This window comes from Medicago truncatula, chromosome 5 (assembly GCF_003473485.1).
Source record: "Medicago truncatula cultivar Jemalong A17 chromosome 5, MtrunA17r5.0-ANR, whole genome shotgun sequence".
Lineage (NCBI taxonomy): Eukaryota > Viridiplantae > Streptophyta > Magnoliopsida > Fabales > Fabaceae > Medicago > Medicago truncatula.
In genome coordinates, this window is record NC_053046.1 from 9,935,575 (window position 1) to 9,952,707 (window position 17,133).

A 17,133-nucleotide genomic window follows, 5' to 3' on the forward strand; every position below is an offset into this window, starting at 1 on the left:
TTTCAAGTGTCGCTCATGGTCATATTAATATGGCTTGGGTGGTACCTGGGTCAGGCCTAATGTCCCTCCAGTTTCTGTATCTTTTGTTTTTTTATTTAATATATTTTTGTTTCTTGCCTAAAAAAATATATATATTAATATGGCTTAAATAGGTCTTTCGTCCCTATAAATATAGGTCATTTGAATTTTCGTCTATGACACATATTTTTAGGAACGAAAGACCTATTTAAGCCAACCACCTCGCCCAATCATCACTTGCGACATGAGCACCACGTCGCTAACGACAGCCCAACTCAGCAAAAAAAAAACATAATTAGGAGCAAAAGTCAAATGAAACATTTCCCATTATCAAACCAAAAACCTAATATGGGCTTTATTTTTTTTTTGTTGCTACTACCGAATTTCATCGTTAATGTCTCGGTATGCATTTCTTCGGGAAGTTAAGCATTTCCCATTATAAAATCATGAAACATGTTTAACGTTGCCATCAAAATTTACTAGAATATGTATGTAGTAGTAGTAGTAGTAGTAAATAAAGCCAAATTCAAAAGCTTCTCCTTGTCATAACTGTATGTCCTTGTCATACATAACTGCTATCCTGTTTGTTCCTCTATTCCACAAAAGTGATGTTTAAACCAATGATTTTCAAACGTAGCTTTCTCTGGTAATAACCACTTGTATTAGATCATTGAATTGGATTATTTAGTTAAAACAACAATGAATGCCACAAACCACCACCAGTATCACCAAATTGATCCCCCATTTTAAAATCACTGAATTTTGGTCTATTTTTGGACTCGTAAAGGTGACATGTTTTCAATGACGTGTCATACGAGTTGATGTGCAATTGTCAGTAACCATGAAATGTGGAATGGTAACCACATCTAGACATTGCTAAAATCTTAACATGCAAAAGGAGTTTCAATTTGGCTTTACCCTCCCACCCCCACATTGTGACAATTACGTATAGGAATAGATTCACCGATCCAAAATCAATTTCTAGACATCAACTTCAAATGGAACGCATCATTTTTAGTTTGTGGAATCCAATCTAAACTTTCAGCAAAGAACCAGGATTAGGAATCAATCATGCATGATTAGTGCTTGTCATTTTCTCATAACCAATCAAGTGTGTTTGGATTAACACATGCAACCATATTATAAAAATAAATAGTTAATTCAGCTTAGAAAATTTCACTTGTAAAACTTCAAATTCAATAAGCAACAATAAAAAGGTGAAAATGTGTGCTTATATATCCCTAAATTGATTTATTAGTTCGAAGCTCCAATTTCCTCTGAGACCACTGCAGATTCATTTTTGTCTTCATCTGATCGCAAATTTGCAGAAACACCGTCTATGGCGGAATTCAGTTGTGCTATTTTCTCGGATAGCATCTTGCGAGTCTTCTGTTATAATCACAACAGAAAAACAAAAGGAATTTCAATATAGTAGTTTATGTGACAAAATGACATGACAAGATTATTCAAATTGAAAAAGTACACTTTATTAAAGAAAAATTATCAAACACATTTCACAACAAATCTGCAGGGGCAGAACAACGTTGCAGATCATAGGGGCACATATCCACAGTCCAACACCATGTTTCAAAATGTTTATTTAGTTTTATTTTTATTCTAATATATTACACAATTTATAAAGATTTTCCCCCACCATCTGCTAGATAAAATTATCTGAGGTTTGATTTTCTTAATGTGTGGTTTCGCTCTTTAGCCATGTCAGCATGCCATGGTAGATCAGGTGAGTGCCAACTCAGGTCCACGTTGGACATGATGCTCCTTAAGTTAACATTTGGACGGTTACTTTTATAGATGGATCTGACTTTAATAATTGTGATGCTTGGGAGACCCAATTCATGCAATTGAAATCTAAGAACCAAAGTTACACTATCATGATACTCCGAAGTCTGAGTGCAATTAAGCCAAATATGAAATAATTTACATTTACGGTGAATTAAAACTAACATTGTTAGCTTACTGTAGCAATTTTATATGTAAATATGAATATTATATAAATATTTACTTATGTAGAAGCCTATCTAGTCAGTGGCAGATAATGTAGTGTAGTAACCAACACCCAAAACGTTATAGCGGGTAGCAGTACCATACACATAAAAACTCAAAAATAGAATGAACAAAATAAAAGGAATCAACAACAACAACCAAGCCTTAACCCACTAAGTGGGGTCGGCTACATTCAAACGATGTTATACTGTTCTATCATATCTCTATCCAACTCATTGATCTCTATATCTTTCTAAATAGTTTCTCTAATAGTTTTTCTAGGTCATCCTCTGTCTCTTGTGATTTGACTATCCTCCATCTGATCGACTCTCTTTACTACAAAATCAACATGTCTTCTCTTTACACGCACAAACCAACTAAGCCGAGTTTCCATAAAATTAAAGACATATTTACAATGGGATAGGATCAAATGACACCATGGTGTCAAAATTAGTTTGACACCAAATCTTATCCATTCATTTCATTTAATCCAAAGGCTTAAAACTATCACCAAATTAATTAACATACATCAAATACTCTCTATCACATAATTAAGAAACATATCTATCATCATTAATTCATAATCAAACAATACCTTCTTGTTTTTGGTAGATTCAAACCCTTTTTATTTTCCCCTAATTTTTTTCTTTTGGCCATAAGCACAAACTCAAACTTTATAATTTTTATAAAATCATGATAAATCTTAATTCAGTTAAACATGAGACACAACGAGTCCTCTAAAAAAAATTAGACCTATGAGTGACAAAATAATCTAATTAGCATGAACAATTTCAAGAATTATTTGTCGAGCTAGTTGGTTTTTTTAATACAATTTAATTAATTAATAAAAAAATATGAGTATATGAGATAAAGACAAAGAAATATCATTGATGGTGATGATGATTCAAACAACCATAGATATATGAGTTCAACCATTCATTTTATAAAAAAGTTTAGAAAAAAAGTGAGTATGATTATAGAAATCTGGGAAAATTTATAAATTTGGGGAAATAAAAAAGAGGAGCAAATAAATTTGGGGAAATAAAAATGGAATGTTTGATTATAAATTAATGATGATAGATATGTTTCTTAATTAGGTGATAGAGAGTATTTGGTGTATATTAATTAATTTGGTGATAGTTTCAAACCTTTGGATTAAATGAAATGAATGGATGAGATATGGTGTCAAACTAATTTTGACACCATGGTGTCATTTGATCCTAACCCATTTACAATTAATCATCAGAGTTCATTGTTACCAATGTTGAAACTCTAAATAAAGTAAATACGTTTTTAGGATGAAATGACCAAGTTGAAAAAGAAAAAAAATAAACCAGAGGAAATGACTATAAGTTTAAAGCATATTTGGGTTTTTACAGAAGCTACATTTTAGTGGCCACTACAACCACTGTTCGGCCACTGCTAAAAAACCGCAATTCAACAGGGTCTCACATAGCACCTAGGAGCCGCTACGCCTGCTATTGACTACCGAGGTGGAAGTGTTTTCCTTAGTGTTAGGAATCAAAGGAAGAGGGAACCAAAACTTGAAACCTTGAGAGAGAGAAAGTCACATCAAGAGGTTTCATATTGGTATTGGTATAAGGTACAAATGAGAGATCTAGGTGCTGTATTTATAGAGTATTGAATTGAACATGAAAAAACTAGTAACTAAAGCCTAAAAAAAAATAACTACTGAAAAACTAACATAGCAATAACAATTTGTCTTCCTGCAACATTACATGCATTTTCTGGATCCATCACTGCCAATACAGGCCGTGGCAACAGCCGAAATTCAAGCATATTAGGTAATTGATGTTAATTGTTCCATAAACTTTTAAGGGGTGATGCTAAACATCTAGATTTTTTATTTTTTTTTAGGTCAAATGCATCCAAAGGTCCTTTAAATTTTTCGTTTTTCCCAAGTTGGTCCTTTAAGTTTCAAAAGTCTCAAATAAGTCCTTTTAGTTTCTGAAACGTTTCAAAGTCATATAGTCAGCGTTTGAATTGCTGATTTTTTTTAGTTGATAGAAATTTTGAACTCAATTTCGTTTTAAATTGAATAGGAACACTTAATTTTTTATGAAAATTGTCTTTTATTCATCACTATTATTTTGTTTTGCAATTGGGTTTATATGTTTTTCGAATTGTGTATTTGTGATTGCTATGAAGATGTCAAATTAAACATTAGTTGTAAAGCAAGTATAATATTAGGTACAGAGAGTAGAACACACAATAACTATAACAGTGCTTTTAAATTTTTCCCTTATGAAATTTGTTGTGTTTCATCACATAATGACTCAAACCGATACCATTCCCTTTTGCTGCAAATTAATATAAAGATGAGAGTAAAACTGTGCCATAAAGATGTCAAATTAACGGCCACGTTATCTTGTTTTAAACGGAGACTGGCAGACAGTATGACTTTGAAACGTTTCAGAAACTAAAAGGACTTATTTGGGACTTTTGAAACTTAAAGGACCAACTTGGGAAAAACGAAAAACTTAAAGGACCTTTGGATGCATTTGACCTTTTTTTTAAGTGAATGGGGTTAAATTGAATTTAGTGTACTAAATCTAGACTGAAATTGTTCTTCTATCACACAAATTCAGACACACTCAATGAGCATGACCTTAAATTAAAGATAACTGCATGTTAACTTTCTTACCTCCAGAGCCTTTTCTTCATCATAAATAAACTTTGGAAGTTTCTTCATTAATTCTTTACCTTCAGCTCCAGCCAGTGCCTTGCTTATCTAGATTGTTCGTAACATACAAGTCAAAATAAAATCTTTTCCAACCTATGATGAACTATTGAACTCATTAAAGCTGAAGTAAACGCACCCTCACTGTCTTGCCACATAAATGGAAAAAAGTTAAAAATGGAAAATGCAGGTTCTGCACACATACCTTAGGTGCATAAACACATCCCAATGCTCCAACAATTAGGCTCCCTAATACAAAGCCACCAACAAAAATACTTCCATTACTTGATCTTCCATCATCGCCACTGTACCAGCAAAGGAGAGAATAAAAACACTACAAAGTTAGCATGATATTATGCTTCTTTTACCAAGATTTTAGACAAAGAAATGGCCCAAACATGATAAGATAATTGCACCATAAAAACATAGTAATGTAAATGCACCATAAATATATGCCCTATACTCCTATACCTACCTTGCTCGAACTATTACCGACAAGTTACGTGATGCTTTAGCTTTAACAGAGGAGCTTGGAAACTGTTCAGTGCAGCTCATTTTCAAGAAGGATTTATCAACTGGCTTCAACAAGGAACCTGACAATAAATAATTTAAATATCAATTAAAATCAACAAAAACTAGGGTAATGAATAAGATAAACTTCTATTAGGTAAAATTCACAAATGCAGTAGCAAAGATCAATCCCAATATTGAATTACCATCAATTTACCCCAAAAATGTTAACATAAATTCACTCAAAAAGGATCCCAAAAAACCCACTAAAAAAAAAAATCCTTTTACTAGTTAACATAAGAGAATATAGATCAAACATTTCCCTCACTAACAAAAAACTACTAATAAAATTACAAATTGAAAAAAAAAAATTTGAATTTACAATTAAAAAAACCAATAAAATGAGTGCCACTGAGATTGAAGTGATCATCACCTGAGAGAAAATGGGTTTGTTGATTTATCGGCATAGCGATAGAATTTGATAGAGTGGCCATTTCTTCAGAGCGAAACTGCGAAAATTTTGGTTTCTTCGGAGAAAACGAGGAAGAAGAGGAACAAGAACAAAAGTTGGTGAATTTCTGTTTTAAATTAACATTCGAGAGTGTCGAAAATTGGTTGTTTTGTTTTTGTTTCGTTATCAACTATAACGCTTAATTATACTTTTGTCCCCTAAAGTTTTTTAAAGTTGTGATTTTAGCCCCCTTAAAAAACAACTCTTTCCAAGCCCTTTAAATTTACTTTATGTTGCAATTTTAGCCCCTCGTGTCAATTTTAGCCCCCTAAGTTTATTTTCCAAGTCCCTTAATTTCGAGTCAAAAAGTAAATTTAGGGGCTAAAATTGCAACAAAAAGTAAACTTAGTGGGCTTGGAAAGAGTTGTTTTTTTAGGGGTTCAAAATCACAACTTTAGAAAACTTAGGGGGATCAAAAGTGTAATTAAACCTGACGATAATGACCGTTGACGTGAATTCAGTTCAACATGGGTTCACTGTTTGGGCCTTAAATTTTCTCACATTGAGCTTTAGGCTTGGTTATACTGCTGCGTTTCTTTTTGGACCCCAATATCTCTAAGGTCCTATAAATACATATTTGGTAGTTATCTACCAATGTATATTATTTTTATACATCTAGTAGATAACTATTTGATGTGTATTTAAGGGTTCTTAAAGATAGTAGGGACATAAGGAGAAAGTTCATCTATAGATTCTTGATGAAAAAACAAATGTTAATGACACACCCTTTATTGAATATTAGACAATGTTCTACAAATGACATTGGTATCTAAGCACCGGCTAACTGTCCTCGAAAATCACACCATGTTCTCAATTAAGCATTGTAGTCGTTGCAAGTACACCGTTCTCTATTGAACAAGAACGTTGTCCTCCACGACAACATATTAGCTTCGACCAACGTCATCAATCTACTCTATATTAAAATGCATGTAAAAGAAGGGAAACACGTTCAAATTACTCATATTTTTTACATGAAGTCAAATGAAAGCTCAAAATTCTAAGTTGGCAAAAACTAGCAAACATTTTGCTTATATCAAATTTATGACAATTTATGACTAAAGATAAAGTTGTTTGGTTATATATGTTACATAGCTTATAGTTTTTTATTAGAGTAAACAATTAAAATGAAATTTGAAATTGTGAGAGTTAGATATTTTAGGGACTTTTTTAACAACAAAATTTATTGAAAAACAAATCATTGTTCAAGAAGAACTCAGTCAAGCAAGACAGAAAAAAAAAACAAAGACGTCATATATACACGGAACACCTCTAAAGAACACCTATATACCCTTACATCAAATACAAAATCTCCATCAAATATAAAGCACCTAAAGGGTCGCACCGGCAAAAACAAAGACCACCCTATAGAACCACAGTATATAGAGAGCGTTGTACTTGAAATAGGAACTCCCTCTAACACTCTAAACCAACACTCTTTCGAGTTAGCACTTCATCCCCAGTCTGCTGGAGAAGACACTATAACAAGTCCAATATCTTGAATCTTGAATCTGACTCTTGATCTCGAAGCAAAAGTGATTGACCCACAAAAACCCATAAACATATCACAAAGGCAGACAACAATGAAGATGTTGTGGCGCAAACAGAACTTGATCAAAGGTGCAGTGGCAAAAGTCAGAGCATCGCTAGTCAAAATACTTCCTTCTTCAAGTAAACATTTTTTTTTTGCCAATAAAAAATTATGGTGAGGGAGTGGTGCTCAGTCCAAAGTAAGAAAGACCTTTGAGCTCAAAAACACTTAAGAAAGTATTTGTATTTACATATTTTCAAATGCACTAGCGGAACTCAAATCCTTGGTCTTTTAAATAATTAGTCTTGTTAACCGGTGCCCCTGGGGCACTGGTTAAGAAGTTAAAAGTAGAAAGAAAAAATATAATTTGAATTGAAAAGAGCAACTTTTTAACTTTTAAAACATATAATACACAATTTTCAAAGAAATATTTTCTTTAATAATTCCTTAACCTGTGCCATGGGGCACCGGTTAACATTTCCCTTAAATAATTATGTTCGAGTGCTTAGATATCACATTAAATGACATCATGAGTTATCTTGTTGATGACATGTACATATTATGGGTTTGTAAATTTCAGGACCGTTTCTCCATTGAGCATGAAATGTACATAGCAAATTTTCTCTGAGTTTGTAAATTGAGGGAGTATTTTATCTAAAAAAAAAATAACCTTTGCGGGGTGTATTTCTAAATTGTGATGTGCAAATTTTAAAACTTATGTGTGTATTTTTACGTGAATGAGGTATGGATTTAAACTCAGGCCACCGCATATCAAAATTTAAAGATTTTGTCCGTCTCAAAATACATTTCTCTATAACTAGTTTGAGGTGGGGTTTAGCATGGGAATGGAGAGTTGTTTCCCACCATGGAAAAGTTTTTTTCAACCATTAGATTAAAGAGGAGTATTAATTTTATCATAGATTGCCTGCACCATATTTTTTCCTTTATCTTTTACACTTTTTTTTATTCAGATCTGGAATTTTTTTCTTTGATAATCCGGTAATCATACTCTTGCGCTCTATCAATTTCAACATTGATTTCATTATGTTTATATGTTTTTTCTATTGCTCTATTACGTATAAGGCAAAAAAACTCAAGATCTGGAATATTCTCATACAATAGGGTCACCAATATTCTCATGGACATGAACATTCTTGTTCATATTCTCAAAGGGTAGTTGAATTTCTATTGCTGCATTTTTATTTCTTCTCCTTCTTCTTCTTTTTGTGGTACTTGAAACCTTTGTTTCATTGTTGTTTGTGATGTTTTGAACTACATAGTTATGTGTTTCTAATTAAGTTTTGCACATGATTGTAGTAACATTGTTGCGTGTTAATAAACAAAATGATCCAAATGATGATGATGAAGCTAGTTTGGATTTTGATGGGATTCTATCACAGAAGAAGCAAGTTGACGATCCAAATGATGGTTAAGTATATAAGCATGGAAAGAAAAAAAATACAGATCTGAACAAAAAAAAATGTAAAAGACAAAGGAAAAAATATGGTGTAGGCAGTCCATGATAAAATTAATACTCCTCCTTAATTTAATGGTTGAAAAAAACTTTCCCATGGTGGGAAACAACTCTCCATCCCATGCTAAATGCCACCCTAGTTTGATGTTCACTACTCTAAGTCTAAATTGGAGAAAAAAATTTAATCAAGTCCTACATCATTCACTATATGATAAGATATCTCAAATAGTCTAAAGACACATCATATGTTTAAACTCTTGAGTTTTTGAACAATTTTTTACAGACTTGTTAAGAACATTACTTAAAGTTCCTCTGCAAAATATTGTCACAAAATTTGAATTCTACGTCTAGATTTTGTCACAAAATTTAAAAATTTCATATTTAATTTGTTTCATTTTAAAAAATTCTAAATTTTAGTAAATGAACCTTTCATAGTGTTCTAAACTTGTCTAAAAAAATCGTTTAAAAATTTAAGGATAATTAAACAAATTTTGTTGTAACAGGGACTAAAATTATAAGTAATTCTTTTTTTTAGGGATTAAAAAAACCTATTAAAATTAAGTAAGGATTAAACTTAGAAGTTCCTAATTTTATAGGGACCAAAAACATACTGAATCTTATAATTTTAAATGCTTTACTTATACTACTAATATCTAATATTTAAGACAAAAATTAGTGACAGTTAGTATGATGAAGTTAAGTTTTATTAATCCGTTTAACAACGCCTATTAATTTAAACCTTATCCTTTCTTTTTATTAATAACCACAATTTGTCATGAAAAAGTTTGAAGTGTAATTTTTCAACTAATGAAAACAAAATCATTTCCTTTCATTCTTTTTTCCCAATAATGCTGACAACAATAGAAAACCATGTGCAAACATATCAAAGCACTTATCAAGTTTCATTAGTTATTCAATAATATTTTTGTTTCTTTTTTCACAAGGAACACAGATACACATGATTCAAAGCTTGCAATCAAATTTAAGAGTACTCAGTTTTTCTTTTTCTTTTGTGAGTTTTAGTTTTCTCAAACTTGTGTTTTTTTTCAACCATGTTCAAGAGGGTATTTTCTTGTTTGTGTCTCTTCTATGGAGGATTATCCATGGCTGCAAGTGATAGTAGGAACAGTTCAAGAACACTTGATCAAACACCAACATGGGGTGTTGCTGCAGTTTGCACCGTTTTCATCTTGATATCCATAGCCCTTGAGAAGAGTCTTCACAAATTAGGAACGGTATACAATTCAAAGCTTCAAACTTTTGTTATTTTTTGCTTGTTTTTGTTTGTAATTATTAGCACTAACTCTATGTTTTTGCGTTTCTCAATCAAGTTTAAACTTCCCTTCCACATTTGCTTTTACTAGTAAAACTTCCTAGCATTTAATTTCAAATTGAAGTTTTCTCTTGCTAACAAATTGTGTTCTGACGTTGTATTATGATAGTAATTGATACTCCCTTTATTTCATAATAATTATGGATGTTCCTCTAGATATTTTAGCTTTGTTTCAAAATTTTGGATGCTAAAAAAATATTTATGAGATACTTATAGGTAATTGTAAAACATTTAAATAAGAGTATTTTGATACTTATAATACACATCAAATAAGTGGTTCACCGATCATTAATATGAGTAAATATTTCTTTTGACACAACGTGTAAATACCTTAAACAGCCACATTTTTGGAATGGAGGGAATAATAGTTGAATTGAAATGATTATTAGGATAACTCATTATTATTATTATTATTTTATTTTATTTTGTCAAGTGGTCTAGTGCTTTCCCTCAAAAAAAAAAAAAAAAGTAGTCTAGTGGGTAATGTAGATGCGAACTCCGGTTCTTACATATTATTGTCTTTGCAACTACTAACTGAGTTGTACTTATAGAACATTATTATTATTATTATTATTAGGGTTAAATATGTTTTAAATCTCTATAAATATAGCAAGTTTTCATTTTAGCTCCCCTAAAAAAATTATTGACTTTTAGTCCCTAAAAGTTTTCAAGTTAAATATGATTGTGTGGATTGCCACTCCTCAAATTCGATTTGAATAAATCGTGACAATGTTTGTCGATTTGAAACTCTTCAAATTGGTAGCAAAATCGTGTCACCATGTACAGAAATTGTAATACGATTCTTCTTTTCCCCTATCTACTCATTTTCTGTCCTTTTCAGCTTTAGAACCATTCAAAATTATCTGAACTCTATCACCTTGATTTCCAACAAAACATGAGCTCCAGCCGCACGTCCAAACAAATACTTAAAATGATGGATCAAAAGTGGTGATAGAAAATTTTTGAAGACTAGAAGTTGAGGAAAAATTTTAGAGGGACTAAAAGGAAAAGTTGGTATATTTATAGGGACCAAAAACATATTTAACCCTTATTATTAATATTATTATTACAACTATTATTATCATTAAAATTTAGATAAAGTATTTTAAGTCTTAGATAATACTCCTCACAAGTTGAATTTTGCTTTCAGTGGTTAGGAAAAAGAGAAAAGAAGGCTCTGCTTGAAGCTCTAGAGAAGGTCAAGGCTGGTAAGAATTTTTACCAAAGGATTTACTATTTTTGAAATAGAAAACAACTCTACTAGTCTATGATAAATAAATATCCTTTCTCTTTTTTAGTCTAATATAATGCTGTTTGTTTATTTTACAGAGTTGATGATTTTAGGATTCATTTCACTGTTATTAACTATTGGACAGAATTACATTGTCAGAATATGTATTTCTGAAAAAATTGCAAACAAAATGCTACCATGTCCACATAAATATATAGGTGGTGATAAGAAATCAAATAGTAAAGTGGAACAAAATAGGATACCAGTGTCTTTTGAAGGTAGATATTTAGCTGCTGATACTCCCTCCTTCAAATGCAGCAGGAAGGTAGCCATGTTTCCTTTTTCATTCTCTTTCAATTAAAAAATGAAACTTGAGTTGTTTATTTCTTAGTGCTTTAAATTATTTACATTGACTCATGGTAGAAATAGAATCACGACACCGAGATTTTGGCAAAAACTATATTCGCAAAATCATGGTGCCACCATGATTTTAACAAATTGATTGTTAGTTTGAACATACACATCTCTGAGGAGCAGAATTACAATGTCTGGCTTAATTTCTCATTTTATTTCCCATCAATTCTAGTAGCTTCTTATCCAAGTTAACTGGTTATAGGGACATGAACCACTTTTATCTGTGAATGGACTGCATCAGTTACACATCCTCATATTCTTCCTAGCAGTCTTTCATGTGTTTTACAGTGCTGTCACAATGCTTCTTGGAAGACTCAAGGTCAGCTTCATCTTTTCTACGTCTTAAGACTTTTTCTTCTTGCTTTGGAAGCATGAGTCTAGAAAATTTATACATCTTTTTATCATGAGCCGAATTGGATAAACCTGTTTCTTTATAAGGGAAGTAATACAAACAGTTGGATAAACAATTTTTCTAAATATTTATAACATAAGCACTTATCAAGTAAGTGTTTATGTATAAGTTATTTGTATAGTAAAAGATAAAATTACGTCAAATTGTTTTCATATAAGCGATAAGTTGTTTCATAAGCTACTATAGAGAGCTTATAAAAGTAAGTAGTAAGTAACTACTGGACATGCCATGATTTATTTCCTTAAAATTTTCTAAACAGTCTTGTAAGTGTTTATGTCAAAAGATAAGATCAAATAAGTCAATCTAAATAGAACCCATAGATGAAAGTTTTGTTTCTGCAGATACGTGGATGGAAGGAATGGGAGGAAGAGACTTTAACTCATGGTTATGAGTTTGCGAATGGTATATATGCTTAATTTTCATTTTCTAGTGTAATATTACTATTCTCTTCATGTTCTGTGAATTTGAAATGATTACATGAAACCTCATATGCTTATATTGTCTATTTACTATTTATATGTGCAGATGCTGCAAAACTCAGGCTCACTCATGAAACATCATTTGTTAGAGCTCATACAAGTTTTTGGACTAGGGTTTATATTGTGCGTCCCGTCTTACTAATCTGGTTTCTTTTCCTCTTTTAATTTTTGCTAATTTGAGGATGAGATTTGATTTTATCAAACCATCATGGATATGTTACATATAATGTTTGTTTAAAAAATTACATAAGGATGGCACTTAGTAGCACTATTTGAGTTATAACCTCATAAAAATGTTGTGTATCAATAACTAACCCTATTCTTGTATTTCGATTTCAGGGCTGTTTCTTTAGACAGTTTTATAGGTCTGTTCGTAAGGTCGATTACCAGACTTTGCGCAATGGATTTATTAACGTAAGTAATTGCACATTCCTCATATAGCATGTTTAACAATAATACTTGCGCAATTGTTGTTGCAGAGACATCTAAAACTTTTACATTGCGGACACAATTGCAGTTGTGGAACACAATTCAAAACCATATTTACCTTCCTTCTTTAACTTATGTATAGGTCCATCTAGCTCCCGGAAGTAAATTTAATTTCCAAAAGTATATCAAAAGATCATTAGAAGATGACTTCAAAGTAGTTGTGGGAGTAAGGTAACAATTTTCTGTCACTGCATAATGTATGGTTTTTCCTAGTAAATTTGAATAAAGTGCTTAACTTGGACCACTTTGTTTTTAACAGTCCTGTTCTCTGGGCATCAGCTGTAGTTTTCTTGCTCCTAAACATTGATGGTGAGAAAATATATTCTTAAATTTTGTGCACTCAATTAATTAGAAGTTTAAAAATTAAATTCAATGCACAAATTCCAGCAAAATATTTCTTTATTTGACTCATTAACTTGTGCCTTACGGCACAAGTTAGCATTCCCCTAAAAATTATAGTTGGAAGCTAATCCTATATAATTTTCAGGATGGCGTACTCCAATATGGGCATTCTTGATTCCAATTATTGTAAGTATTATGTTTTCCGGGCGAAATTTTCAAATCGGTTAAGATCTATATTATAAGATATTTAATTTTTTGCAGATAATTTTGGCTGTTGGAACAAAACTTCAAGTGATATTAGCAAGAATGGCTCTTGAAATCTCAGAGAGACATATAGTTGTACAAGGAATGCCTCTTGTTCAAGGCTCAGATAGATACTTTTGGTTAGGGCAACCTCAATTAGTTCTTCATCTTATCCATTTTGCTTTGTTTCAGGTATTATTCAATTATTTAAAAAGCTTATCTAAAAAATCTATCCTATGAAACTTATTAAGTTATAAACTAATTGATATTCTTATACTTGCAGAATTCATTCCAAATAACATATATCTTGTGGACATGGGTATTGATCCTTAATTATTAGTATACCTTAATCTTGAATATTGACTAAATTATTTTTGTTATCTATAGTTTTGAATAATGAAACAATAATTTATTCATTTTTTTGCAGTATTCTTTTGGTCTGGAAAATTGTTTCCGTTTGGACTATAAGCTTGCCATTATAAAAGTAGCTTTTGGGTAAAGCCAATGAGAACAACTAAAATCTAACTAATTATTACATCTCTAAAATCTAGCAATTTGATTAATTCCAATGGGGTTTACAGGATTGTGATGCTATGCCTCTGCAGCTACATTACCCTTCCTTTATATGCTCTTGTAACACAGGTAGATACATGTTTTTAATTTCAAATGTTAATTCAGTGTAATTATATGTGTCGTGTCGGTATCGGACACGACTAATTCGAGGAGTGTCTGTGCTTCATAGATTGCATCTGCTTGTACTTGCATGCTATGAATTAACATTTGAAATTGATCTAATTGACAAAAATCATGTAGATGGGTTCAAGGATGAAAAAATCAATATTTGATGAACAAACATCCAAGGCGTTAAAGAAATGGCACATGACTGTGAAAAAGAAGCATGTAAAGCTAGGAAAGTCCACTATAGGAACCATGGATGGTAGCACCATTGTTGGATCAACAATGCAGTCCCCTGGACCAGCACTTCACCGTTTCAAGACTACTGGCCACTCGACACGATCTTCAACCATTGATGAACAAGATGAATATGAATTATCTGATAATGAGTTGATGGAAACTAACTTGATTGTAAGAGTTGATCATGATGAGCAAGAAGCAGAAGATAGGCATCATCATAGTGAGGGAGAAGCCAATAATGATGATTTCACTTTCTTCAAGCATGTCATTAAAAGATTAGTTTAATACCTGTTTTTTCATTTTTACTTAAATGTCTAACAAATTGTATTTGCCACATCATAATATGGAGGTATTTGACTGCATTAAATGATTGTTTTGGTCTTGGTTTATTTGTAGGGAAGACAAGAATAAAAATTTGATTTTTTTTTCTTTCGGATTGGTGGACTAATCCACTAGTTTGTCTAAAAAGGGTATGAATTGGTCTTTCATAATAGGTTTTGAATAATTCTTGTGCTCGCTTTAATCAATTTGCTTATAAAAAAAATCTTGTGCATGTACCTAATTAAATCCTTAGAAATAAATGTGATAGTGTTTGCGCTTAATCATAATTTAAGTTGTTGGTCATAAATGCCCTATAACGAGTTAAGGGCTAGTCGATGTTCATATTGCCAAATGAATGATCAGCTGAACTAGAGATGGTCGAACACCGATGGTAAAATCTTTCTGATCAGGACCGAAGAGTCTCTCGAAAGTCGTAGGGATGCCAGAATTGGTTGAAGGCACGTGAAACTAGCACTTTGACCTCAAAGACCCGTGCTTCAATGTTTAACTCAAGTTATCGATAACGTCTATGATCTTGGAAACATGATCATAAAAAAGAAAAAGAAAAAGTGTTGTGTGGACTGGTTACCACAAAACACCATGAAATAGGGGAATAAGGTCAAAAGTGAGGCTCTATGTACAATGGTCATTTTACTCGCAATTTACCTTTGTCTAGTTGATTTTCATTTACTTATGTTTTTCCTAGTTTAATAGTTCTTGAAAACAAAAAAAAAACATATTTGACATTCTTTTGAGTTAAGGAACCTACGACAAAGAAGCATGGTTCCCCCCTTTGCATAATCGCTTAAGGATAAGGGTGTCACTAAAGAGAATCCTTGGCTAACTTTAAATTAAATCAGTACAAGTTATTCATATTCTTTTTTTTTTTTTCTTCTTTGGTTTGCATGGTCCTTCTTACAAAATTTAACTATTTCTAGATGATTGTAGTTTTAAGCCTGGGGTAATCAAATTTGTAAGACATTCTACTTGATATATCACTTGTTGGAAACTTCACCCTTTTGCTCTAAATCACATGTTTTCACTTAGCACAATAATGCTGAATTCGATGGTCGGTGGAAATGTTTTTGGTAGCTATCTAGAGTATCACATGAGATCCCTTACATATATTCTGCATTCATATGACCATTATCTACGATTATTTGTGCTACACGAAAATCGTTGAAACAGACAAAACTAGAAAAGGAATCAATTGAAAAAGACCATCTTGTGTTGAATTAAAAAAATAAACTGCAGTGACATAAGATGATTATATACAGAGAATGCCACCTTTTGGGTTTGTGAATCTTTTGAAATTAAATGGAATATTATAACTTTTTTCTTGGTCAGAGTGTTACTGCATAAGTAAATATGATCATCTCATTATTGAATGATCAATTACAAAGGCTCTCTCCTATGAATCAATGATGAGAAGGAAATGAATCTTCTGACAGGTGCTGGATCCAAGGCCTTATTGAACATATCAATATAAAGAACTACTAGTAGTATTAAACTAAGGATTAACTAGTACTAGATAGAACCTCAATCCTAATTTTAAGTGACTTGCTTTTTTTTTTTTTTTTGAAACGGTAAATATTATTAACCAACAAGCCCGTGCAAGAAGCACTAACAAGCTTGGGTGGGAAGAAAAAAAAATACAAACGAGGGGAAATCGGTTGCCGCACAAACACCAGCTCGAACAAAAACACCTCAAAAACCACCCAAAAACACAAGAAATCCCAACATAGTAATGACGCCGACATATACATATAACAAAACACATGCATACTCCTGCGTCAACACCAAGATACAACCGCGCCCTGAAAAGAGCTGCCACCAACCGGACAGCACAGCTGCTACCACAAACCAAGGGCCGCCCAACACAACTTCCACAGAAACCGTGAACAGCACCGCAGGAAAAAAAATCACCTAAACATACAATTAGGCTACATGATAACTTAATGATGCAAAATATTATTAGAACATAAAATATTCATTTCTCATAGGTTAATGATGCAAAATATTATAATATAAAATATTTATTATATAAATTATCAGTATATTGTATATTAGTGATAGATATTTGATGTCCAAATCAGAGACACTTATGTCCAAGTTAGAGATATTTGAGGCTCAAAACAACATTCTGTAAATACACATATTACAACATAATGAAACAACACTCAGGGAAAACAATTCTATCACAAAATA

At 31.9% G+C, this 17,133-nt stretch overlaps 2 protein-coding genes across 2 annotated transcripts; one reads left to right on the top strand and one right to left on the bottom strand.

Annotated features, from left to right (window-relative positions):
- Positions 1-1,076: 1,076 nt before the first annotated feature.
- Positions 1,077-5,842, bottom strand: LOC11408591 (uncharacterized). The gene is made up of 5 exons (XM_003612358.4): positions 5,667-5,842; positions 5,199-5,316; positions 4,929-5,028; positions 4,688-4,774; positions 1,077-1,407 (listed from the first exon to the last, which is right to left on the bottom strand). The coding sequence occupies exons 1-5, from the start codon at positions 5,725-5,727 to the stop codon at positions 1,273-1,275; spliced, it is 501 nt and encodes a 166-aa protein (XP_003612406.1). The 5' UTR covers positions 5,728-5,842; the 3' UTR covers positions 1,077-1,272.
- A 3,767-nt stretch (positions 5,843-9,609) lies between these two features.
- On the top strand, positions 9,610-15,024 carry LOC11408592 (MLO-like protein 8). The gene is made up of 15 exons (XM_003612360.4): positions 9,610-9,981; positions 11,230-11,287; positions 11,409-11,635; positions 11,927-12,043; positions 12,478-12,538; positions 12,662-12,738; positions 12,955-13,029; positions 13,187-13,275; positions 13,364-13,413; positions 13,592-13,632; positions 13,708-13,881; positions 13,973-14,008; positions 14,117-14,184; positions 14,271-14,331; positions 14,503-15,024. The coding sequence occupies exons 1-15, from the start codon at positions 9,799-9,801 to the stop codon at positions 14,887-14,889; spliced, it is 1,704 nt and encodes a 567-aa protein (XP_003612408.2). The 5' UTR covers positions 9,610-9,798; the 3' UTR covers positions 14,890-15,024.
- Positions 15,025-17,133: the final 2,109 nt, after the last annotated feature.

What these genes read in the sequence shown, in the direction of transcription:
- LOC11408592 (XM_003612360.4), top strand. Translation starts at nt 9,799, where the DNA reads ATGTTCAAGAGGGTATTTTCTTGTTTGTGTCTCTTCTATGGAGGATTA. An exon ending in TCTAGAGAAGGTCAAGGCTG is followed by an intron (nt 11,288 to 11,408) that starts GTAAGAATTTTT and finishes TTTATTTTACAG; the next exon opens with AGTTGATGATTTTAGGATTC. An exon ending in TGCTTCTTGGAAGACTCAAG is followed by an intron (nt 12,044 to 12,477) that starts GTCAGCTTCATC and finishes TTGTTTCTGCAG; the next exon opens with ATACGTGGATGGAAGGAATG.
- LOC11408591 (XM_003612358.4), bottom strand. Translation starts at nt 5,727, where the DNA reads ATGGCCACTCTATCAAATTCTATCGCTATGCCGATAAATCAACAAACC. An exon ending in ACAAACCCATTTTCTCTCAG is followed by an intron (nt 5,317 to 5,666) that starts GTGATGATCACT and finishes ATTTATTGTCAG; the next exon opens with GTTCCTTGTTGAAGCCAGTT. An exon ending in TCGGTAATAGTTCGAGCAAG is followed by an intron (nt 5,029 to 5,198) that starts GTAGGTATAGGA and finishes TTGCTGGTACAG; the next exon opens with TGGCGATGATGGAAGATCAA.